The sequence below is a fragment of the Dermacentor variabilis genome, chromosome 8 (genome assembly GCF_050947875.1).
Source record: "Dermacentor variabilis isolate Ectoservices chromosome 8, ASM5094787v1, whole genome shotgun sequence".
Taxonomy (NCBI): Eukaryota; Metazoa; Arthropoda; class Arachnida; order Ixodida; family Ixodidae; genus Dermacentor; species Dermacentor variabilis.
Genome location: NC_134575.1, coordinates 135,296,293 through 135,321,671, shown reverse-complemented (window position 1 = coordinate 135,321,671; position 25,379 = coordinate 135,296,293). Strand labels below are relative to the sequence as shown.

General features: G+C 47.7%; 1 protein-coding gene across 1 annotated transcript in view; it reads left to right on the top strand.

Annotated features, from left to right (window-relative positions):
• Nucleotides 1–24,999, top strand: part of LOC142590601 (N-fatty-acyl-amino acid synthase/hydrolase PM20D1-like) — a 141,278-nt gene extending 116,279 nt beyond the window's left edge. The window contains exons 11-12 of the mRNA XM_075702915.1: nucleotides 24,021–24,087; nucleotides 24,153–24,999. Of these exons, the coding sequence (XP_075559030.1) occupies nucleotides 24,021–24,087; nucleotides 24,153–24,162 (77 nt within the window). The 3' untranslated portion in view covers nucleotides 24,163–24,999. The remainder of the gene's footprint in view (nucleotides 1–24,020; nucleotides 24,088–24,152) is intronic.
• The last annotated feature ends 380 nt before the right edge of the window (nucleotides 25,000–25,379 follow it).

Sequence of the window (25,379 nt, the reverse complement as noted above, 5' to 3'; positions counted from 1 at the left end):
CGTCGTGAAGTTGCTGGAGCACGGCGAGTCGAAGGTGCTTGGGAACGACTAGGAGGAGCTCTAGGCCGTCAGGACGAATGCTACGACGGTACAAAGTTCCATCGCGCAAGGTGAACATCCGGAGGGACGGGTCATTGGGCGAGGAGCTTAGGCGTTCCATAAGTGTTCGAAGAACAGGATTTTTGCGCTGCTCGTCGCCAATATGGAGGAAGCCGGAGAGGGATAGAACACTGATGTCCGAGTCTGCATCGGTATCGTTTGGTTGATCCACGGGATTGCGAGACAGGCAGTCAGCATCTTAATGCAGGTGCCCTGACTTATACATAATAGAAAATGTAAATTCTTGTAGACGCAATGCCCAACGTGCAAGTCGTCCAGTTGGGTCCTTCAAAGAGGAGAGCCAGCAGAGGACGTGATGATCGGTTACGACGCAGAAGCTCCGACCGAAAAGGTACGGCCGAAATTTCGCGACCGCCCATATGAGCGCGAGACATTCTCTCTCGGTAATGGAGTAATCTCGCTCGGGCGTGGAAAGAAGGCGGCTAGCGTAAGCGATGACACGGTCTTGGCCCTGCTCACGCTGAGCGAGGACAGCGCCGATGCCATGACCACTCGCGTCAGTTCGTACTTCAGTGGGCGCAGAAGGGTCAAAGTGTGACAGAATTGGGGAAGTTGTACGCCGCTCAATCAGGGTAGAGAAGGCTTTCTCCTGCAGTGGTCCCCAAGAGAAAGAGGCGTGTTTCTTAAGAAGGTCAGTGAGACGGTGAACTATGTCGGCAAAATTTTCGCAAATCGCCGGAAATAAGAACATAAGCGCAGAAAACTACGGACATCGTTTGTTGAACAACGTACAGGAAAATTTCGCATGGCGTGAACTTTCTGTGAATCAGGTTGGATTCCGGCGGCGTTTACGAGATGGCCGAGCATGTTAATTTCACGGCGACCGAAATGGCACTTGGAGGAGTTTAGCTGAAGGCCAGCCCTGCGAAACACGGAGAGTATGGTTGTGAGGCGCCGCAGGTGGCTCTCAAAGTTCGGCGAAAACACAATCACATCGTCGAGGTAACAGAGACATCTAGATCAATTCAAGCCGCACAAGAGAGAGTCCATCATGCGCTCGAATGTAGCTGGCGCATTGCATAATCCAAAGGGCATGACTTTAAATTGGTACAGACCGTCCGGTGTGACGAAGGCGGTTTTCTCGCGGTCCATCTCATCGACGCTAATCTGCCAATAGCCGGAGCGGAGGCCAATTGATGAAAAGTATTGGGATCCGTGAGTGCAGTCAAGAGCGTCATCAATGCGAGGCAGGGGATAAACATCCTTCTTTGTTATCCTGTTGAGGTGATGGTAGTCAACGCATAATCGCCACGAGTTGTCTTTTTTCTTTGCTAAGACAACCGGTGATGCCCACGGGCTACTGGAAGGTTCAATGATGATGAATTTTGTCCATCATCCTGTTTACCTCTTTCTGTTGCGGAAACACGATATGGCCGCTGGCGTCACCGGTGTTGATGCGATGCGTGACAACAGATGTCTAGCCAAGTAGACGGTCGTCCAAATCAAGGATGTCCCGATAAGATGACAGGAGGTGACGAAGAGGCTGCTGTTTGCTCGGAAGGAAGGTCAGGGGCGATCATCTTAGAAACATCGTCCGCAGGCGTCGAGTACGGAGGAGCGGGTGACAAAGGTACGTTGGTGCTGAGGAAGTATTCAGAGGTCAAAGAAGAAACCTCAAATTCTTCCAAAGGAGTGATATGCGCAATGGCGATACCGTGTGGCAGCATATGCGACGAAAATCCAAAATTGAGGATGGGCACGCGAGCGCAGTTTTCGCGGATCCGGATTAAGGTGCTCGGAAGGGCAATATTACGCGACAAAACCACGTCAGTAAGCGGCGACACGACGTACTCGTCATCAGGTACGGGAGGACAGGGCGTCAGGAGGACATTTGTAGCCGCTTGTGGAGACAGCCTTGCAAACTCAGCAGAACATAAGCGGTGTGGAGAACAAGTGGTTGCGTCGGCAGGAAGCGGCAGATCCAACTGTACAACACCTGCGGAGCAGTCAATTTGGGCAGAGTGTTTCGAAAGGAAGTCGAGGCCGAGAGTTAGGTCGTGCGGACAGTATTCAAGGGCGATAAATAGAACAACGGTATAATGGCCCCCAATAGTCACACTTGCTGTGCACATTCCAAGGACAGGTGAAGTACTCCCATCGGCGACTCCCGCAGTGCCCGGTACGGCGGGTGTCAGAACCTTTTTGAGCCTTTGGCGGAGAGCAGCGCTCATAACTGAAAGCTGCGCTCCTATATCAACGAGAGATCTAACAGGAACGCCATCAACTTCAATGTGCAGTAGGTTTCCACATGTAGGCAAGGTCAACATAGGATTTGTGGGCCGGGTCGGAGTTGCAGCTTCACCTGCGGGAGCTGCACCGCCTAGTTTCCCGAAGCGAAGCGACCGGTTGCAGAAGGGGACGAAGAGCGGTGAACGAGAGGCGAACGGGACCTACGGACCTTGCGGAGATGGGGAGCGACTGGATCTTGGTGAAGCACTGTTGGCGTTGATGTTCCTAGTCGGCGTATAGGGCGAGAAAGTACGATTGTCTGGTACTTGGCGATAGGGACTCGGAGACGAACACCGAGGAGGCGACGACCAGTGGTTGCGGCAATGACGGGCGATGTGTCCAATACCGGAGCAATTAAAACAGATTGGTTTATCATCCGCTGTGCGCCAGTCAGCTGGGTTGCGACAGAGTGGCGGAAAGCTTTGCGTCTGAGAGCGAGCGGCCAGAGAAATCTGGTAGGTGTTTGTATGGCCGACCGAACAGAGAGATGTAATGCCCAAACTTGCTACCGTATTTCCTCCCGAACGACCGCTTGTATAAGGGAGATAGCGGGCACGCTTTCCCGAGAATCGGAACGAACTGTAGCCGGAGCCATGGCCTCAAGCTCACGGCGAACGATGCGCGTGATAGCTTCCGGTCCTGTGGGCTGAACGAACCGCGGCGGGTTTTCGCAATAAGGTGTCGCGGCGGTATTAGGCAATCGGTCGAAAGTTTGAGCGACGCGCCAGCCCTTCGCTTGTGCGAAGCGCCGGCACTCCTTTATAATTGCATCCACAGTGGCACAATCCTTGCACATGAGTAGGTTGAAGGCATCGTCTGCAATACCTTTCAGTATGTGACCCATCTTGTCTGCCTCGGTCATGTTGTTATCGGCCTTGCGACAGAGGGCCAGCACATCCTGTATGTACATGACATAGGATTCTGTGGACGTCTGAGCGTGGCACGCAAGTTCTTTTTTTTTTTTTTGCTGCCAGCTGATGACCGACAGGTCTGCCAAACAGGCCTCGCATTTTTTCTTTGCAGACATCCCAGCTCGTTAGGTCAGCTTCGTGTGTGTCGTACCATTGCTTCGCAGTTCCTCTTAGATAAAACATCACGTTTGCTAGCATCATTGTTGTATCCCACCTGTTGTCACACACCCACTCGTACATCGTAAGCCAATCCTCGACGTCGGCGTTGTCCCTGCCACAAAATGTCCCTGGGTCCCGCGGATGAGTGAGGATGACCGTTAGCACGGGCTGCTGAGGCGTTGTCACTTGTGTCGGCTGATTTGCCATTGTGGCGGCAGGTAGATGACGTCCGCTGCGAAGTTCTGTGATTGTACCCCGCACCTTCCACCAAAATGTTGCAGAAAGAAAGCAGGCCCACGAGTGTAAAATAATGTATATTTACAACTGAGGTATATGGCGTTCAGGCAACTGCCAGACTTCGTCTTCCTCTCTTCACCGTAACAATATATATATATATATATATATATATATATATATATATATATATATATATATATATATATATATATATATATATAGCTACGGAACAATTATTTGACTGACCAAGAGCAGGCCTAACATGATTCAAGAGATGATGAGAACATAGTTATCACCTGGTACGGGATGTTCCTTCTGGGCAGGGCTACCTGCCATGTTTTGAGGCAACAACATGATGCAGATGCGCTTGCACATATATATAGTCATTCCAATGCATCTTTATACGTAACATACGAGAATTAGGTGGAGGTTTCCGGTCCCTCACCTCGCCACGGAGCTGCACGCAGCAGACTCCCACTCGGGGTTTTCACCATGGCCTCCGGTCAATCAACCTCGACCACACCGGCCGCCCTGCCGCCCTCCTACCATAAGGATCTTCGTCCCGCTTTCCACCACCAAAGATCCTTGTGTCTTCTCAAGCCTGGACGGTATACCGACGTCGATGACTGGTTGAACCTCTAAGAACGAATCAGCACTAACAACAGGTTGGACACCAACTCTATTTTTTTCCGTGTCGGACCTAATTCACTTCGGCGATGAACAAGACGATGACCCTTCATTGTGAGAAATTGTCAATCGCTTAGGAAGGAAGGAAGGAAATCAACTTTATTCAGGTCCTGCAGGCCACGAGAGCTTTGGGCTCTCATGGAGTGGGCGTCTCCCACGACGGAACCGGGAGGTTGAGTTTCCTGGCGGCGTCGTGGACCTGCTGGACGGCCCAGAGTTGGGGAGCGAGTTCTTCGCTTCGGATTGCTTCTTCAAACTTGCGCTTGTCCTAATCGCTTAGAATCATCGCCTTATGACGTATCCGTCCGCAAATTTGTGATCAAGGGGGTGTCCTAGCTTACCGCCGCAATTTTCAACCTGATGAACCTCGCCTCCTGATCGTCGTGCATAGACAGTTACGACCGAAAGTGTACTCACTGAACTTCACGATGCGCCGACTGCCGGACGCCTTGGCCTACCTCGTACCTACGAGCGTGTCCGGCGTCCTTTTTTTTCCAGGCCTTGCACGTCTCGTCCACCGATACGTGGCCACGTGCGCATTATGACAGCGTCACAAAACGCCCCCGCTAATACCTGGTCACTTTTGGCCAATCGGCATACCCACGGAACCATTATTTCACCCATTCTTTTGCGTTGGACTAAGTCTTCTTGGTCCTTTTCCCACATCTGCCTCGGCAAACAAATGGATAACAGTGGCTACCGCGTTTGAGGCGCTACGCAATTATCCGAGCTCTGGCAACCAGTTGTACTGCAATTGATGTCGCCGACTTCTTGTCACGTATCGTTATATTGCTTCATGGCACTCCGAGACAATTGGTGACTCACCGTGGCCGTTGCTTTCTCTCGCAAGTCACTACCGACACGCGCGTTTCTGTTCGACTCAACGCAAACTGACTACTTCTTACCACCCCGATAACAACGGCGTCACGGAATGCTTGAACCGCACTCTCACAGACATGCTCGCTATGTATGTTTCGCCGAACCACCGTGATTGGGCCCTTGCTCTTCCCTGCGTAATTTTTGCGTACGATTCTTCTCGTCATGATACAGCTAGAGTTTCGCCTTTCTACCTATTGTACGGACAAGAGGCGGCTATACTTCTCGACACTATGCTCCCGCCATCTGATGCCTCCACTAGCGAGTACGCAAGTGATGCCATCGCGCCAGCTGACCACGCCATCAGCTTGCCCGCGCTCGGCCTACGGCGTCACAAAGCAACCAGAGACGTCGCTTTTATGCTTCGCACCGCCAAGCCACTTTCTTCCTTGGTGCGCTTGTGCTTCTCTGGTCCCCTTTCCGCCGTGGCGGGGCCTTTCCGAACTTCTTTCCCAGTAAACGGGACCACGCCGTGTGCTGCGCCAGGTGACACCTGTTATCTTACGAGATAACGCCTGTCAGTCCTACCTCATCGTCTCTCCTTCCGTCCAGTGACGTCATTCACGTGTCAATGCTCAAGATCTACCACTGCTTCCGACGTCTCCCTTTAGAGCTCCGAAAAGAGCCTTCTGCCGCCGAGGGTCGTGCTACAGTACAGTCATTTCATTGACAAGAACACGCTCATCACGAATGAAAAGGCGATGAAAACGACGTAGTAACATTGCACAGGTTGTTCGTTCTATGCAAGGCTACGTGCAGATGCACTTGACCCGCCGTGGTTGCTCAGTGGCTATGGTGTTAGGCTGCTGAGCACGAGGTCGCGGGATCGAATCCCGGCCACGGCGGCCGCATTTCGATGGGGGCGAAATGCGAAAACACCCGTGTGCTTAGATTTAGGTGCACGTTAAAGAACCCCAGGTGGTCAAAATTTCCGGAGTCCTCCACTACGGCGTGCCTCATAATCAGAAAGTGGTTTTGGCACGTAAAATCCCAAATATTATTATTATTAGATGCACTTGTAGATATACATGTATAGAATAATTATCGCGCATCTCTATCCGTAACATTATATACTTATATATGAACGAGAAGAAAGGGGGTTAACAGAGAAGCCCGATTTTTGTTAGTCATATCATAAGAACCAAAGAAACACTGACACTAAGGACAACATAGGGGAAATTACTTGTGCTTAATAAATGAAATAAAGAAGCGATAAATTAATGGAAATGAAAGTGGATGAAAAAACAACTTGCCGCTAGTGGGGAACGATCCCGTACTCCTTTCGCATTTCGCGCGCGATCCTCTACCAATTAAGCTACCACGGCGCCAGTTCTCCATCCACTTTCCTGGGTATTTATGTTGGCGATAATTGGTGATACGCGCGTGTAGAACCGAAATACTATACTAGAGTACACTCTAGTCATACTAAAACGCTGCTGCCACGCACGGAAGTGACGTCACAGTTATGATGACGTTATTTAAACAAGTATGGCATGTTCCAGTTTATAGTTTTGCGCGCGCTGCTGGAGCTGCTTCAGCTTAGCTAAAACACAATTTTACGGTTTCTTACTGTATTGTGTGCTAGAATGTTGTTCTAGTTAGTTGTGCTGAAAGAACCGGATGGTGTTCGAGCTTGCGATCTCGAGCGACACTTGGGCGCAACGCTGAAGCAGCTCATTTCCTGATGCCTTGCAGCGCGTTTATGGTTGGTAGTGTGGTCTTCTGCAGCTCCTGTTACGTTTTTCAGTGCTGTCGCTGTTTGTTGAATTTGCTGTTGTGAACGGGGCATATGTGGGCTCTCAGTTTGGCTGCACTTTTTTCTCTTATGATAAAAACGTTTAAACTCGTTCTAAGCGCTTGTTGCTGCAGTTGCCGCTTAGCGTTGTGCATCGATCGCGAAATAAATATTGTTTCATCCTTCGTAGGATTGCTGTTGCAGATATTGCCTGAGTAAGTGAGCTGTTGCAATTTTTATGTGGCACTCGATGTCGCATTTACCTCTACTGTGTCTTGTCTTGCATGTTCACACTGATTCCTTGTTTATCTCGGATTTTGGCGGCTAGCGAATCGCGACTTGCCTAAAGCACCTGCTCGCCACAGTTTAAAAGGCACATGTTGAGCAACTGCAATGTAAACTATGAAGACAAATGTTACAGAACGTGGCCCAGCCGCGCATAGTTCTACTCTGGCTCAATTTTGTAAAGCATGGCTGTCATGAAGACCAAGAAATTTTCTTAAATTTCTTCCAGCTAGTTTGCTAAGCTGCTATTTAGTATTGCTTCTTTTGATGGCGCTATGTGAGGTATCAGGTTCGCGCAAATGTTCCTCGCAACTTATTTGCAAACACGATGTAGGTCCATTGCAGGAACCTGCATTAGGTTATCGATGTGAGATGCACGCTAATATGACCGGTGTGGGTTTGCAGGTACATGCATGCCACTGTCAAGCAAATGCCAAGTTTTCATTGTATGAATCTTCCTTGACTTCGCAGGGCTTGTTTGGTTAATCCCTTCATCTGTGCAATATAATGCTCATAGGTGTTGAGCAATATATTGCACAAAAATCTTTTAGGCATTGCATTAGGGAATATATCTGGGTGATAACGTGACAATTTTGGCCTCTGTAACCTTCCTTTTTTCCCATCTTATCAGTGAAGACTTTGTTCGAACAGAGTGTCGTACATTGACAGAAATTCTCATCACAATAAGAAAATTTCTGAAGGAGATTTTTGACTCTGACTAGGACTTCGTCTTGGGCAAGTTAGTGAAGTGTGCTGCACATTGTTTTTGTGCGCAAAATGTATTTACAGAGAAAGGATACGTGAGAGTGCAAACTACAAACTGATTTAATAATTCAAAGGATGGAACATAGAGTACAAATTTTGCGCACACGCAAGAGGCGAATGTTGTGACAGTGCTAGTTCGTGTAGTAATGCTACGAATCGGCATTCAACAAGTGCACCTCTGGAGAACTAAGGCAATCGAAGTGCTACTAACATGTGCACAATCTTTCTGATAAAATATACCTTCGTGAGCTCATGTGCTGTTTTGTTGCTAGTCCTGCCCAGGATCATAATGTGCGGAAGCACGGCTCACATGAGCAGGCCAGCAATGAGCGCTGCACCATCCGGTTTATTTAAATTGTTTGAATGCTCCCTCAAATAGTCATTCAGGCATTGGGCCATTTGGTCCACATAGAATTTGCCACAGCTGAGAGGTATCTTATAGACCAACCCACAGCATAATACACAAAATGGTTGGCATGATTTTTCATACACCTTTGCATCGTGGTACGAGAACACATTTGGGCTAATTTGACAGGTGTGTAAATGAACAAATGGGGCGTTGTATCTAGCAGGCATGTTATTGAAGCTGTGGTTAAATTTGTGCACATATTTGTACGTTGCACATATTTGTACATGATGCGTACAATTTGCACACCTCAGGTCTAGTGGCGTCTGTTCCGCTTACGTCTGCTTACCAAGTCCTTGTCGAGCTGCTTTTCAGCTTTCGGGGAATGGATTCGGTCATGGCACGCATGACCCATAGGAAAAACCTGCTTTTAAAAGCCAGTCGATCTGATCTGCCTCATCTTGCCATCAGTGATAAATAATTCACTGCTGTTACTGTAGCACCCACTCAAATATAGTCCAAGGTGATGCCTTTTTGGTCCCAAAACATGGACGCCATCACCTTATCTGCAGAATTTTGGATTTTAAATTCCTTAGGTTGAGGGGAGCAAATGTCTTCGTTTTTCTTTGTTTTGACACTGTGCAAAAATAACCATGTGCCAATTCATTAAGAGTAACCTACAAAAAACATGCCTCTCTTCACAATAGCGTACAAGCTTCTGGCACTTCCCAGGTGGCGCGTCGGAGCAAGAACTATCAGTGCTTCGCACGGCAAGTTGAGTCAACACTGGCACGGTGCGACTGGTCTGCCAGTGTTGTGCTAATATCTGTTTTTTTCCCTTTTACCTGCTCCTTTTTCCTCTGCACGGCAGCGCATATCTTACCTAGCTTAGTGGGAGCAGTGAAAGCAACATTAACATCATATCTACTTGCAACTTTTTTAAGCCTGTGCGATACTGAATGAATGTAGTAGGGAATTGCCACTATTCTTTTTTTGGCTATTGAAAGAGTAGTGGCTATTCCGTACATTCATTCAGTATCGCACAGGCTTAAAAAATTTGCAAGTAGATATGATGTTAATGTTGCTTTCACTGCTCGCAATAGGCTAGGTAAGATATGCGTTGCCGTGCAGAGGAAAAAGGAGCAGGTAAAAGGCAAAAAAGAACAGATATTTGTCCAGTGAAGCACAATAAGAACAACAGTTTTACTGACGGTCGTATGGGTGTGGTTTATAATGTTCCCTTTAGCTGTGACCAGTTCTACGTAGGGCAAACTGGGCGGTGTATCAGTCAGAGGCTAATGGAACATAAAAGGTCGTTAACCGGTGGATCGCCTTCTAATCTTTCCCTAAATTGCCAAGATTGTAACTCCACGCCAGAGATAGATGAATGCGCGGTATTGTACAGACACGAGAATGAAGATACGCGTCTTATGTTAGAGGCATGGCATATCTATAATGGTGGAAGTGCGTGCGTGAGTCAGCCTTCGATTACTTTACGTAAGGAAGAGATTAAGTGCCTTAACAGTTATCTCTCACGTAGACCGGCACATGTACCCGACTGACACGTGGTGATACCATTCCAGAGCTTGCGCATGCAGATGAGTTTTGTGTCTTCTTTCTTTTTTTTTCGCCTCAGTGCTCCCTTCAGTTGATAGGCGGCGTTCGTGTTGTCCACTTAATTCTTTTTTCTCTTGTGTCCTGTCCGCACGCCTCACCTTTTTTTTTTTACATAGTAAGTCAGGCCGCCGACCATTTGCCTGCTCCTAAGCCCAATTAATGGCAAATCAGTTCTGTGGAAGCCCGCAAGATCAAGGAGCGTTCACAAAAAGGAAAATTCTCGTCAACCTGACTTTAGCACAATGTCCTGGTTTCCATATCCGGACCAGGAGGAAATTTTTTTTCGGCTATGAAGTTTCTTTCTTCAAAGCAACCCATATGGGTTTTAAAAAAACTGCTTTCAGCTGAGAAACCTATGAAGCCATCTTTGTTTTAACATACATTACATGACAGCCATAGGTACGTACGATTATATAACACGTAATCACTGATAACTTCACAATCCATGCTTCTCTTTCATGTGCTCGTCCAGTACGCATGTAGAACGCAACAGTTTGCATGTCGTAAGCTGACCAAATGGCTAGAGCAGAAATCATGCCGTCAGTGTCACATAATCATGGTCACTGACGTCTTTTTGCTGTCGTTAGACACATAGTTCATTTTACACAAACGTGTCGGTCCACCTAGCAACACTTCACGTAAATCATAACAATGCTGGGTTACCAGCAACATGTTATCATAACATTGGTTACCATAATGCATGGGAGTTGCTCCATTTTGATTTCCGACTTGTGTAAATGTTTAACCCTTCTGCTGGAATGCAAATTAACAAGTACTAATGGTTCATTACATGAATGCATTAATGACTTGCAGGCTAAGGCAATGTTTTCTGACTTACGACGGAAGCACTGTGAGCAGAGGTGTATGTACAAAGAAGTTGTGAGAAGGCTGGGTTCGGTCGTCCTGGTCACCAATTTATGGGAGGCAGCATGAAGAGGTAGCCACGGCTTATTCAAGCGAGCCAGCCAGCCATGGTGTCACGGGATCTCGGGAGCGGCCGTTCAAGTCGCGCGCACTAGCATGTTCTATACTTGCTCTGCCTGTGCGTGAGCCCATCTTCTTTTGCCTGCGTTGGAGGCGATAGTCGCGCGGCTACAGGGCCTACCTCCTAGTGCGAAGTGCAACTGAAATAAACTCCAATGTTAAAGCCCAGGTAAAGCGTGCAGACGGTGTCGTCATTGGTAGCGTCGGGTTCACGCAATCTGAGAGAGATATACCAGGCAGCACCGGCAGCATAGGTTGTGAGTGAGGCGCAGCCTCAATGATACCAGAGTGAAAAATCGCAACCTGCCACAGGCACTCGTAGATGCCCGGGCCTGTAGAAGTCGGAGCTCCAAAAGTAGGCCATCTGGCAGCTCGGGACTCGCGTGGAGATAGCGCAAGTGTTGGTCACTCATGTTGTTGGCGTAGAAGTGATTTTCGAGCTGAAGAAACCAGATGGCAGAGTTGCTCCTGCAAGACTTCGGTAGGCCATGCATCCGCGGAAGGTGTGAGCACAACATCGGAAGGCTTGCCTGCTGCGGCTTGCAGTGGAATCTCGAATGCCGATAGCATCAGGGTTGCAGTGGTCACTGAATGTATCACAAAGGTTGGGATTGTGGCGTCGCCGTGCCAGCGAGAGTGAAATTTGCGCCTTGTGGAGCCGGTGGCTGAGCCTCTGAATTGGGGATGAGTGAGGTTCCCCGAGTGGAAATCAGGCAGCTTGTGGGAACGTCCACGGAAGGAGAGAGACGAGCTGTAGAGTAGCCGAAAGCCCAGTTTGGCCTTGTGAGTTCCTTGGAAAGAGTCGTCGAGCAGCTGCCTTTGAGCTGGGGAGGAGGCTCACGAACCGAGTAGAGGTTTGATGCTGGGGTCGGTGCGTGCTGACGACCGGCACGGGTGGACGCAGGTGATGTGAGACGACAAGACGCAGAACGACGCGATAGATGGCGAGAGCTGTTGTGATGGAGCACCGGCTGGAGGAGAGTGAGCGCTCGAGTTGACATAGTGAGCAGGGACGGCTGCCCGCAAGTCCTTGTTGAAGTCGGAGCAGGGGCTGAGAGCCAAAGCCCGCAACGCAGCCGGAGCCTGGAACCTTTTTGAGAAGAAAATGGCCATTTAGCTGGATGAACCAGATGTCCCGCATGTCAGTGTAGAATTCCCGGGCACCCTACAATCGCAGGACGTCTGCCGAACCGTGTGAGACCACGTCACTACGCGCCTTAGTAAAGTCGGTGCGCTGATGCTGCCATGGCAGGGCTCGGTCGTCCTGGTCACCAAGTTCTAGGAAGGCTGGGCTCGGTCATCCGTGTCATCAATTTGAAGGAGGTGGAGCGAAGAGGTAGCCGCCGTAGCCACTGTTTGTTTAAGCCAGCCAGCCATGGTACCACGGGATCTCGGGGCCGGCTGACACCGCGGCCGCTTTGGTCAAGTGCGCTAGCGTGTTCTATTCTCGCGCTACCTGCATATGAGCTCATCTTTTTCGCCTGCGTTAGAGGTGACAGTCATGCCGCTACGAGGTATTAAACATGTTTACTGTTTGAGCATCTCTGAATTGCATGGGCTATTAAATACACCCATCACGCAAGTGCAGAGCCCTTCCGCTAAGTCTATCTGGCAGGTGTCCTTTGTCCTGTAAATGTTCACGTTTTCCCTGTCCATTGTACAGCTGTATCCTGCTACGTCTACTTGGTTAGATGCTGACGCCAACCTTGGAGGAAGAAGCAAAGAAGCTAGATCCACATTAGATGGCTTTAATGTGATAGAATTTTTGGATTATCAGCAGTCAAAATTAGCTCTCAGTACAAACCACATTTAAACTCTTGTGAGAAACCCTCACTAAAGACAAAGCTTATATTTTGTGACGAGCCTACTCTGTGCATTTTCATTCCTTAAAAAATTGTGTACTTTTCCCTATAGGTTTTATCTTCAACATTAAGTGAACAGGGTTTTTCAACTCATGGTCAAAATACATTTACACAAGAACTAAAATTCGTGCTATCTTGTGCACTCTAGGCCAAATTTCAGCTTTTCGGTGTTATATGTCGTCTTGCTTTTGTGTTCTACTTGGCGCTTAAGATACCCTGATAGATAATTTACACACAAACAAACCATTTGTATTACAGACTCTTCAACTTCAATGCGAAAAGTACTACCGTTGCAGACAGAAATATAGTGATAAATCCTGAGAATTGTTTTTTGCGCAAGAAATTTGGTTGGCTTTGGGCCAGGGTCTAGAAATGATGCATAATTCGGTTTCCCAAAGTCAGTTTTTTTCATAATACAGCCGTTGTCACAGGACACGTGTGTTTCTTAATTACACATGTGCGCACCTACTCTCCCCTGTCCTAGACACATGTAATAACTGTACTGGCAGCCATTCAAATCTATTCCTGTGGAGCTTTAAGGTCCATGTTCTGGGGTGAAAAGTGCAGCCCTAGCTGTAAGAAAGTAACATTTTGTTCATGAGGCCAAAGTTTATAGTGTTCATGTTTCTTTAAGTGTTTATTATTTCTAGAATATTAGCTATATCCTTTTGCAAGGTCGTTGAAATAAAAGCTCACATTGCCACAGCCATGTCCAAAGTAGCTCGGATGGCCTGCTAGTACAATTAATAGGTGTACTGACAGGAGAGGGCGGGTGCAAACATGTATCATTAAGGAACACATTATATGTCCCGTGACAGTGACCCCTTTCCACTTTTATAATATGCCTCGCCGCTGCGCAGTGCGTATGCTTCACTGTATAACAAGACTATATTGTGGTGAAGGTGATTTTAGAAAACTGAATTATGCAACACTTCTGGGAACCTTACATTCTGTAGAGGCGCTATGAAAAGGCACGTTGCTCTATATTCGCACCAAACACAATCTGCGTCATAGAAAAACAAATGTTTGTGATATTTATTTGCGAAATATTCATGTAACATCAGCCAAATTATTAGCTGCCGTTTTACTTGTAGCATTGATGCCAGTAAGTCTGAATCACCGAGTGGATCTTTGTAGTCTGGCTCTGAAAATTACAGATTGATAATATTTGCATTCCATTAAGATCAGTTTTTGCCTTTACTAGGATGCAAATGAAAAAATGTTATTGTGACGTAGCATTTAGCATGACCTTTAATACGCCCCGAAGACGTGGTGGACCGATCACACTGAAGGCACAGCTCAATCTTAAGATGGGTCCCCACAAGAGATGAAGACTAAGAACACGATGTGATGATGATCATGTGCAGATGATGAAGTGCCTAAGAAATGCCCACATTATAATTATTTGTGTCAATAGAAGAATTATAAGCAACCTATAGAAATCTGGCATTCTTTGATGAAATTGTATAAGTTGGCAGGTATGTAGTATGACATTGAAGCAGAAAACATTCATTTTGCCATTAAAGGAAGTCATGTATGCATTCACTTTTTCATCTTCCCTCTTGTGCTTGGGCCCTTCATTGGTCTAGATTGTGCAACAGGTAAAATGATCTGAAATATAACTGAAGACAAAGAAAATCCTAGCCTGCTAACATACGCCTACTCAGTAGACTATTGTCACGTCCTGATTTTATACGCGTGCTCATCTCTCCAGTCAGGCACAGAAGCAGGTAACTATAACTTCCGTTCTTAAGCTGAAACATACACAACCAGCTTATGTAGGAAACAACTTTCAGGAGGCCAATTGTTGACACGCATTGCAGATAGTACTATGGATAAACCGTGTAGCTGATCACAATGCCCTTGAACTCTTCCCAACAAACATCTATTGTCTAGCATCCTAGGCCAACCTTCTGGCCATGCTTTGAAGCGGCTGTCATGTTTCGAACCAAGCCCAATCGCTTTCTGGCTTTGTTCTCTTCCTCGTCTTGCCATTTCCCCCCTCATTTATGTTTGTCGTATTGAGACAGATATGTGATGATTTTTCATTTGTGCGTAGTTTGGGTAAAATCGATTTCAAATAAAGCTGGCCACTGAGCGATTTTTATGGCCTAATCATTTGGCACTCATTGATCTAAATATTGTAAGGCAGTTTGTCGTGTGCGTATCATGGCCACGCATGTGGCCATGATACGCACACGACAATCGACTGTCGCGGACAACACCAGCCCCTTTCCACATAAGTATGAGGCTCGGAGCAGGAGCTACGGCGCTTGAAAGCAACCGCTGGCTTGACGAACCAACCGACTCAGCTACCTTTCCGGGCAACATTGAAGGATCACGAGTTCAAATCACAAGTTATGTTCTTTTTTTTCCCGCTTTTTTTTCTTTCTTTTTAATGACTTTTCCTTCATTTTATCACTGTACGGAAACCCTCCTAAAAAGAAAATTATATATCCTCAATTATGTGTGGCCACACATGTGCAGGTCATAAATACCAGGTTCTCTAGCCGAGTGCCATCCATGCGGTATAAACGAGCTCAGATTGGCCCACCTTGACTGATCAAATAGGGCACCACTGTAGGTTAAATGAGGCGTACAACTCCTGCGGGACCCGCCGTGGTTGCTCAGTGGTTATGGTGCTAGACTGCTGAGCACGAGGTCGCGGGATCGGACCCCGGCCACGGCGGCCGCATTTCGATGGGGGCGAAATGCGAAAACACCCGTGTACTTAGAATTTGGTGCACGTTAAAGAACCCCAGGTGGTCGAAATTTTCGGAGTCCTCCACTTCGGCCGGCGTGCATAATTAGAAAGTGGTTTTGTCACGCAAAACCCCATAATCCAATTTTTAATTTAACTCCTGCGGGGACGGTAGAGTATCCGTCTCCAGTGCAAAAGGACCGTGATTCAAATCTCGGTGCCGCGCAATTCTCCACCGGAAAATACAAAAAAAAGAACGTGTGTTGAGAAAATTGCACAATCAGGCCTGGAGTGCGGCCTGATCCCGGTGACCAGAACCGGTAACGCACTCTCTCACCAGAGCAGGATTGACCACCCTGGTGCAGTACTTGGCCACAACCTCCTATATGAATACAACAATCAAACCCCGGCCCTCAGTCCCCAGCAGCCGCGAAGCAACTGACCACGGCGGCGGTCAGATCTGTGACGCTGCAGAGGGTGCTAAGAATACCTGGCTCCGGACAGGCCGCCATTGGAATCTGAACCTGGCAACGTTTAACGTTAGAACGCTATCCAGCGAGGCGAGTATAGCAGTGTTATTGGAGGAATTAGAGGGTAGTAAATGGGATATAATAGGGCTCAGTGAGGTTAGGAGGACAAAAGAAGCATATACAGTGCTAAAAAGCGGGCATGTGCTGTGTTACCGGGGCTTAGCAGAGAGACGAGAACTAGGAGTCGGATTCCTGATTAATAAGGAAATAGCTGGTAACATACAGGAATTCTATAGCATTAACGAGAGGGTGGCAGGTCTTGTTGTGAAGCTTAATAAGAGGCACAAATTGAAGGTGGTACAAGTCTATGCCCCTACATGCAGTCATGATGACCAGGAAGTCGAAAGCTTTTATGAAGACGTGGAATCGGCGATGGGTAAAGTCAAAACAAAATACACTATACTGATGGGCGACTTCAATGCCAGGGTAGGCAAGAAGCAGGCTGGAGACAAGTCAGTGGGGGAATATGGCATAGGCTCTAGGAATAGCAGAGGAGAATTATTAGTAGAGTTTGCAGAACAGAATAATATGCGGATAATGAACACCTTTTTCCGCAAGCGGGTTAGTCGAAAGTGGACGTGGAGGAGCCCGAATGGTGAGACTAGAAATGAAATCGACTTCATACTCTGCGCGAACCCTGGCATCATACAAGATGTAGACGTGCTCGGCAAGGTACGCTGCAGTGACCATAGAATGGTAAGAACTCGAATTAGCCTAGACTTGAGGAGGGAACGGAAGAAACTGGTACACAAGAAGCCAATCAATGAGTTAGCGGTAAGAGGGAAACTAGAGGAATTCCGGATCAAGCTACAGAACAGGTATTCGGCTTTAACTCAGGAAGAGGACCTTAGTGTTGAATCAATGAACGACAATCTCATGGGCATCATTAAGGAGTGCGCAATAGAAGTCGCTGGTAACGCCGTTATACAGGAAACCAGTAAGCTATCGCAGGAGACGAAAGATCTGATCAAGAAACGCCAATGTATGAAAGCCTCTAACCCTACAGCCAGAATAGAACTGGCAGAACTTTCTAATTTAATCAACAAGCGTAAGACAGCGGACATCAGAAACTATAATATGGATAGAATTGAACAGGCTCTCAGGAACGGAGGAAGCCTAAAAACAGTGAAGAAGAAACTAGGAATAGGCAAGAATCAGATGTGTGCGTTAAGAGACAAAGCCGGCAATATCGTTACTAATATGGATGAGATAGTTCAAGTGGCTGAGGAGTTCTATAGAGATTTATACAGTACCAGAGGCACCCACGACGATAGTGGAAGAGAGAATAGCCTAGAGGAATTCGAAATCCCACAGGTAACGCCAGAAGAAGTAAAGAAAGCCTTAGGAGCTATGCAAAGGGGGAAGGCAGCTGGGGAGGATCAGGTAACAGCAGATTTGTTGTAGGATGGTGGTCAGACTGTTCTAGAGAAACTGGCCACCCTGTATACGCAATGCCTCATAACCTCGAGCGTACCGTAATCTTGGAAGAACGCTAACATAATCCTAATCCATAAGAAAGGGGATGCCAAAGACTTGAAAAATTATAGACCGATCAGCTTACTGTCCGTTGCCTGCAAAGTATTTACTAAGGTAATCGCAAATAGAATCAGGAACACCTTAGACTTCTGTCAACCAAAGGACCAGGCAGGATTCCGTAAAGGCTACTCAACAATAGACCATATTCACACTGTCAATCAAGTGATAGAGAAATGTGCAGAATATAACCAACCCTTATATATAGCTTTCATTGATTACGAGAAAGCGTTTGATTCAGTCGAAACCTCAGCCGTCATGGAGGCATTACGGAATCAGGGTGTAGATGAGCCATATTTAAATATACTGGAAGATATCTATAGCGGCTCCACAGCCACCGTAGTCCTCCACAAAGAAAGCAACAAAATCCCTATAAAGAAAGGCGTCAGACAGGGAGATACGATATCTCCAATGCTATTCACAGCATGTTTACAGGAGGTATTCAGAGGCCTGGAGTGGGAAGAATTTGGGATAAAAGTTGATGGAGAATACCTTAGCAACTTGCGATTCGCTGATGATATTGCCTTGCTTAGTAACTCAGGAGACCAATTGCAATGCATGCTCACTGACCTGGAGAGGCAAAGCAGAAGGGTGGGTCTGAAAATTAATCTGCAGAAAACTAACGTATTGTTTAACAGTCTCGGAAGAGAACAGCAGTTTACGATAGGTAGCGAAGCACTGGAAGTGGTAAGGGAATACATCTACTTAGGGCAGGTAGTGACCACGGATCCGGATCATGAGACTGAAATAACCAGAAGAATAAGAATGGGGTGGGGTGCGTTTGGCAGGCATTCTCAGATCATGAACAGCAGATTGCCACTATCCCTCAAAAGGAAAGTGTATAACAGCTGTGTGTTACCAGTACTCACATATGGGGCAGAAACCTGGAGGCTTACGAAAAGGGTTCTGCTGAAATTGAGGACGACGCAACGAGCTATGGAAAGAAGAATGATGGGTGTAACGTTAAGGGATAAGAAAAGAGCAGATTGGGTGAGGCAACAAACGCGGGTAAACGACATCTTAGTTGAAATCAAGAAAAAGAAATGGGCATGGGCAGAACATGTAATGAGGAGGGAAGATAACCAATGGTCATTAAGGGTTACGGACTGGATTCCAAGGGAAGGGAAGCGTAGCAGGGGGCGGCAGAAAGTTAGGTGGGCGGATGAAATTAAGACGTTTGCAGGGACAACATGACCACAATTAGCACATGACCGGGGTAGTTGGAGAAGTATGGGAGAGGCCTTTGTCCTGCAGTGGGCGTAACTAGGCTGATGATGATGATCATCATCATGATCATGCGGACCTACTTGCACGGCTGCATGTATACGGCAACTGAGTTCTCGTCAGATGTTGCGTGAATATTTAATTAATATACTTCAAATACATTTCTGCATGTCTGCAGCACAGACCGATCGCGACTGCGACTATATTTAGCTGCATGGCTGTTCAAAGCATCATTACGGAATAAAATCTGCCAGTCTTTACTTAAACAGTCAACATATGAATAACCGAATAACTTTTTATATATTTTTTTCTAAATTTAAGTACTTTCTGGCTTGCACTGTCGTGTTCTTATAAGTTTGGCAGGCCTAAAAGTCGCAACAGACCATCTAACTATGTGGAGTGATTTTTTAACCATTACATATTCACTGGTTTGCCTGCTTTCCACATGGCTGCCAATAATCAGTAGATATTATGTAGGTTCTTTATATTTTGAATTGGTGAGTTATCCAAAACCTCATAGTACCCAAAAGAAAATAAAGCCATTGCATACATGCAAGAAAAGTTTAATGCACCCTGGAAGAGGAAGTAAATCGTAAAGATTTACGTTAGAAGCTAAGAGTAAGATGGCATTTTGACGTGAACAGCAGACTACAACAAATAAAGCAGTGGCACAAAACAAAGCGAATGAATAAGGTATTGTTCAGCCAAAGAAAACATTTCACTATTGCAGCAAGGTGAGACGTTGAGGGAAGCAGCATTGCACTCACCCCAGCAACTACAGGCTTGACCAAAGGGTCCAAGACATCTCGAACATAATGTCCACACTTAGTCAAAGAAGGGGGGACCATATCGAGAAGCTTGTGTTCTGGCCACAGAAACGGGAGCTAACATGCCTTGTGTCAGAATTCTGTGGCCTGGTGAAGTTACAAACCGTACTCTTGTAGCGATGTGTTGGCTAGGTTTTGACTGGTTGCCCTGGACCAGTGAAGTCTTGACGGCATGTCTTCAGCACAATCTACGGGGCGACCTTCTTACGTGGCTTCCCTCCATGTTCTAGCTATTCCCTTCATTTTTGTCACCCAGGGGCTTCGTGGTCCACAGTGATTAGTCCCGTACTTAATATGTACAAATAGGTACTTTAATGTTCCTGTTTTCTTGCCTTGAATGCCCTCGTACCTATTGCAAACAGATGAGGAAGATAGCATCACGTTTCTATCATGATCGCTCACGTTAGAGTTCCATTAAAGGAGCAAGATCGAGGTAGCCATAGCATCTGTCTCGGTTCAAATTTAGTGCCGCAACACCCAGGACTCGTACTGTGGCTGCAGGCGTTATCTGTAGGTTTTGGAGGCGGGAGCACCTTCTGCTTGCTTCAGCTCCTCTCTGACTTTGCCCTTCAGCACAACGACCTAAAGTTCACAAAGCCAGGATGCCCCCGGGGGTGAATGACACAAGCTGTCAGCCCAGCCCTCGGAGCAGCCGATGACCTGCCTATCGATGCGAAGGACAACTACAATGACAACTGAAAAGCTTGCAAGGCTGGGACGATAAATTTCTTCAGTAAAATTCATTTTGAAGGCCTTAGACCTTGAAGTGAACAGCACATAGAGTGCAGACTTATCTTGCCACCACAACGATCACTGCTCCATAGCTCACAAGGCTGGGATAGCAAGTCTCATCGGAAGGCTGATCATGCAGGCCTAGCCCTTGAAACCACCAACTGCGTGCCTGCCAATATTCTGCGCCTTCATCGTGATGGGCACTCCAAAGTTTGCAAGGCTGGAACACTGAGGTCATACCATCTGAAATTTGGAAGCTTTGCCCTTCAAGCAGCCAGCACCGCCGCGGCAGTATTAAAGATTGGAGAAACTGCGAGGTTCGCTGATGTTTGCAAACAGTTATGTAGCATCCTTGGCTGTGCACTCACAAGTGCCCTAGGGACCTAAAAGTCTGAAATACGGTACATTGAGTGGCTGAGAATTATGGGAGTATTCTTGCGCACTGACATCAAGGAAATCAAAGAAAAATGATAGAATATTGCTACGGAACAGTTTTTGCGATGACGAAGAGGTGAGCAGTGTGAAGACGACGACTATTAGAGGCTAGCACGGGCTGTTGCCTCTTGGCCAAGTGCGGCGCATTTCCTTGCAAATATACTTGTATATAGCTTTTCGTCTGCGTCTTCCTACGTAACATATCTGGTAGAGGTGGACGTACCCTGTACTTCGTCAGGGAGCTTCGCAGTGGACGGTACGTCGAGCCTTTCTTCATGGCTCCCAGCGACGACTACTCGACTCAGCCGCCTCCGATACCTGCTGCCACTTCGACGACCTACATCGCTCTCCCCGCTCCCCGTGATCCTGGCGTATTCTCTGGCAAAGATGGGGAAGACGTCGAGGACTGGATCAGCCTATACGAACACGTCAGCCGCAATAACCGGTGGGATCCTACTATCATGCTCGCCAACGTAGTCTTTTACCTCGGTGGCACACATCGAGTTTGGTTTCGGACGCACGAAGATGAGCCCACCAGTTGGGATTCGCTTAAGCAAAAGCTCCGAGACATCTTCGGCAACCCCTACGGTCACCAACTTGCCGCGCAGGCGTTATCCGGCCTTGTGCAGACGTCAACAGAGCCCTACGTCACGTACATTCAGGACGTCTTGGCTTTATGCCGCAAAGTTGACGCACAGGTGACTGAGTCGGACAAAGTTTCCCACATCCTCAAATGCATTGCCGATGGTCCCTTCATTTGCTCGTTTTCAACAACCTGGCGACGGTGGATGCAGCTATAAAAGAGTGCCGCCGCCTGGAAATCGCTCAAAGCCGACGTATCGACCATCAGTTTGTCCGTCTGCCCAACACCCCAGCGATGCCTTCCTGTGCCGACGCTCCTCGTCCCAACAAGACTGCCGATGTTACCAGGATCGTCCGGCGGGAGATCGAGGCCGCCTATCCGGCTGCCTTCGACTCCAGCTCCTCCAATTCACCCGCAGTCATGGTTTCCCTGATCCAGGCAGTTGTCCGACAGGAGTTCGCAAACATGGGTCTTCACACCATCTGCTCGGCCCATCGCCCTGATACCCACCTGGCTTCTTCGATTCCGCCCCGTCCCGCATCTTATTTCCCTCCACGTGTCCGCGACCCACCTGAATCCCGCACGGCTGACGATAAGCCCATTTGTTTCCACTGCCATCGAATCGGGCACATTTCTCGGCACTGTCACAGTCGCTGGAGTTCCCCGACCCGGTCTCCTTATACTGCCTACTCTCGCCCACCAGGTGGTCCTTCTCGTCCCTATGCCGCACGCTCTGATAATGCCGCCACTGACTCTCCTGCGCCAAACCGCCCCTATTCTCATTCGCCTTCGCCCCAACGAGGACAGTCTCGCTCTCCCCAGCCCCGGCGCTCCTATTAGCCGACTCCCTTCGGACGCCGCTCCCAGCCGGAAAACTAGACGATGCAGCGCCTCGAGGTGACGCTGCATTGCTCCCTACGCCGCGAAATCCTCTACTGACGTGGCCCACTCATCTGAACCTTCTTGACGTGCAAGTCAACGGTGTTTCTGTATCTGCTCTTGTAGACACTGAGGCGCATTTGTCGGTAATGAGCGCTGACCTTCGTAACCGCCTGAAGAAAATAATCACGCCCGCCACGACGCCTGTTGTCCGTGTCGCCGATGGCGGAACAGCCCCCGTAATTGGTATCTGTGCCGCCCGCGTCTCACTTACAGATCGTTCCACTATCCTGCTATACGCCTCGGGCGCTGGTAAGGAGGCGTCACAATTTTGGAACAACTAGCGCCACCTCTAGGCCACGCCGAGGGTTTTCCCGTCGTTTGCGCCTCTGGCCGGCTGCTGTTGCTGCCTTGCGACATGGAAGCACGGAACGAATAGCGTGTGTTGTTTTGCGGATTTCGTCGAATTGAAAACATTGACGAATATTTTAAGAGGTGTAGCATTTTGCGTGGCAGAAACCTCTACGCCGGGAACCGTGTTTACGGCGTAAGAGAGAAAATTTCGTGCGCAGCAGGGCCCTCCGACATATTCGAAAAAAGCATCGCGCAAATGAAGAGTGCGGATTACGACGTGTGACCGACGGTATGCACAACTCATGAAACAGCATTATATTTATTCGTTGCATGTTGATGAGAGGTGTGCGACGCTCGCGCAGTTGTCTGCGAAGCCAAGATGGATTGTTGAAGCCAGTTGCACGTGCAAAGCGGGATGCCGAGGCGGGTGCAAGCTCTGTTCGTGAACAACTCCGTGCACACGTCCTGCACAGACTACGCGCGTGGCGGAAACCTTCGTCGCGTCCAACCGTGGACAGGAAAAAGCAGACTAAAGAACTTTTTCCAGGTAAGAACAAAAATGATTTATCACAAGGTCCATCCCATAACATAATTGCAATCGTCCGCCCAGGTCGCCCCCTTGCCTGAACCAGTGCTTAAGGCACTGTCCGCGTCTGAAGTTCACGCCCAATTTCCGGACATTAGGTGCGCCTTCACAGACGTTCTGCAGGGCATAGAGGGCGATATATTCAAATAATCCGGGGCTGCGTCTCCCGGTGCGGTTGAAGAAGTATCCAGTCGCGCAGCTTCTGAGCACGTGAGAGCAATTGTGGAAAACGGGCGCGCCATTTATAGCATGATGGAAGTCATCAATGCATTGCCCCTCAGAGTTAAAAGGTGCGACATGCTGTCTGCACTGCGGGTCAGGGAAATAGCTTTTTATGAAAAGTTCGGGCAAAAAAGCATAGATGAAATAATCGAAATCGAACTGATCACCAGGGGCCAAGGAACTGTAAGAAGGTTTGTTTTTTCTCTGCATGCGTCGTTGCGCTTTCTTCCTGACACTAATGGCACATTTTTGATACTAGGTGGCATCAGGAGAGGATTTTTCGAATCACAAGCTACGCTGTTCACCGAATAAAGACGAGAGAGGCAGAGTTTGAAGCTCTCGCAGATGCATTGGCGACAGCGAAAGCCTTGGCGACACCGAGAGCCTTGCCGACACTGAGAGCCTTTGCAACAGCTGCCACCACCTACGGCAAGTAGCAGCACACCTTGTACAAGAACATGCAGATGTAAACAGGCAGTCTCGTAGTGCCTTCATTCGTTAAAAAATGCTAATTGTGTGTATTGTGTTATCTTGTGCACGTAAGAAGGTGCCAAATACGAATGTGTGCAAAAGGTATTTTCTTATTTGTCTCATTCTACAGGAAAGAATACAGAAGACGGGTGGCAAGACAGGAGCTCTCAATGCTCCTGCAGGTTCCAATTCATGAGGTATCAATTCCCTGTATTCAAGAAGGCGAATATGTTTCTTACATCCTTTCATGTTTCTTCTGCAGGTTGGTCTAGTTATACACCCAGAACAACACTGGCTGTGCTGCAGCCCTGATGGCATCATTTCAACCAACAACACAGCTCGTGCGGTTGAAATCGAATGCTCCTTTTCTCTGAAGGACTCAGAGCTTATTGATGCTGATCAGGAAGTGAGCTACGTAAAGTACATTCACTATGTCAATGGAAAGTTGACTCTAAGGAAAACCCACCCGTATTTTACACAGCTGATGGTAATATTGTATGTTTTAAATATTCAACTACTGAATTTGTTGGTGTACTGAAAAGAAGAGTCTCAGCCTAATTGCTGAAAGGGACGAAAAATTACTCTCCGAGTACATCCCTAAGCTTGAAAGATACTATTTCAAGTATCTTCTAAAACGGCTCACAGACTTATCAAAACAAAATGTTCAAGTGTAACGTGCTGTCCACCGAATGTAGCGCCTTTTTTTCTGTGAAGAGGGGTTCTTCCAGCCTAGGCATAATTAAAGAGGCTGGGTTGAAAGTGAAAACATGTTTTATTGCAATGCATTCATGCGTTATATACACTTGCAATGAATAAAAATGGTTCCCAGTCCCACTTCAAGGTCCTGTAAATGTTCTGTTGAACACTTGACGTCCATTTCTGCCAAACTAAAATCGGCCTAGAATCTCAACACTCCTCTACAGTGTCAGGCTCTTGGGCACCAAAGATTGGTGGCTGTAGGTTGCCCAGAATACAACACATCCGCATAATATCGCTCATGTGAGGAATCAGCTCAATGGTTACTCTTGCGTTGAGGATGTTGAACATCTTCACACGTTGAATCACCCTTTCCACGTGTATGCGGACTTGGGCGACGTTGTACGTTTCCTGCAGTTCCTCATGCGTGAACTGCACATTCCCTTTTGAAATAGGGGGAAAACAACAATGCCTTTCTGGCCTGCAACGGGTGCTCTAATGCCCGGAAAGCCCTTATCTGCAAGTACTATGTCGCCAGGCTCAATCCTGTCAAGGAATCCGGATTCAAATGATATGCGAGTGTCTGATGTGCGACCACCGTAGGCTTCAGAGACGAACGTGACTACACCATTTGGCAAAATGCCTAGTAAAAACTTCAAAGTGTAGCCACCCTTATAGTGTGAAAAGAGTGCTCTCCTTTGCTCAACTGTAGGTGGTTCTTCAGTTCTTACTTCAGTGCAATCTATTATATAACGGCAGCGTGCATAGTGCAGCTTAATACATGCTGGCATGG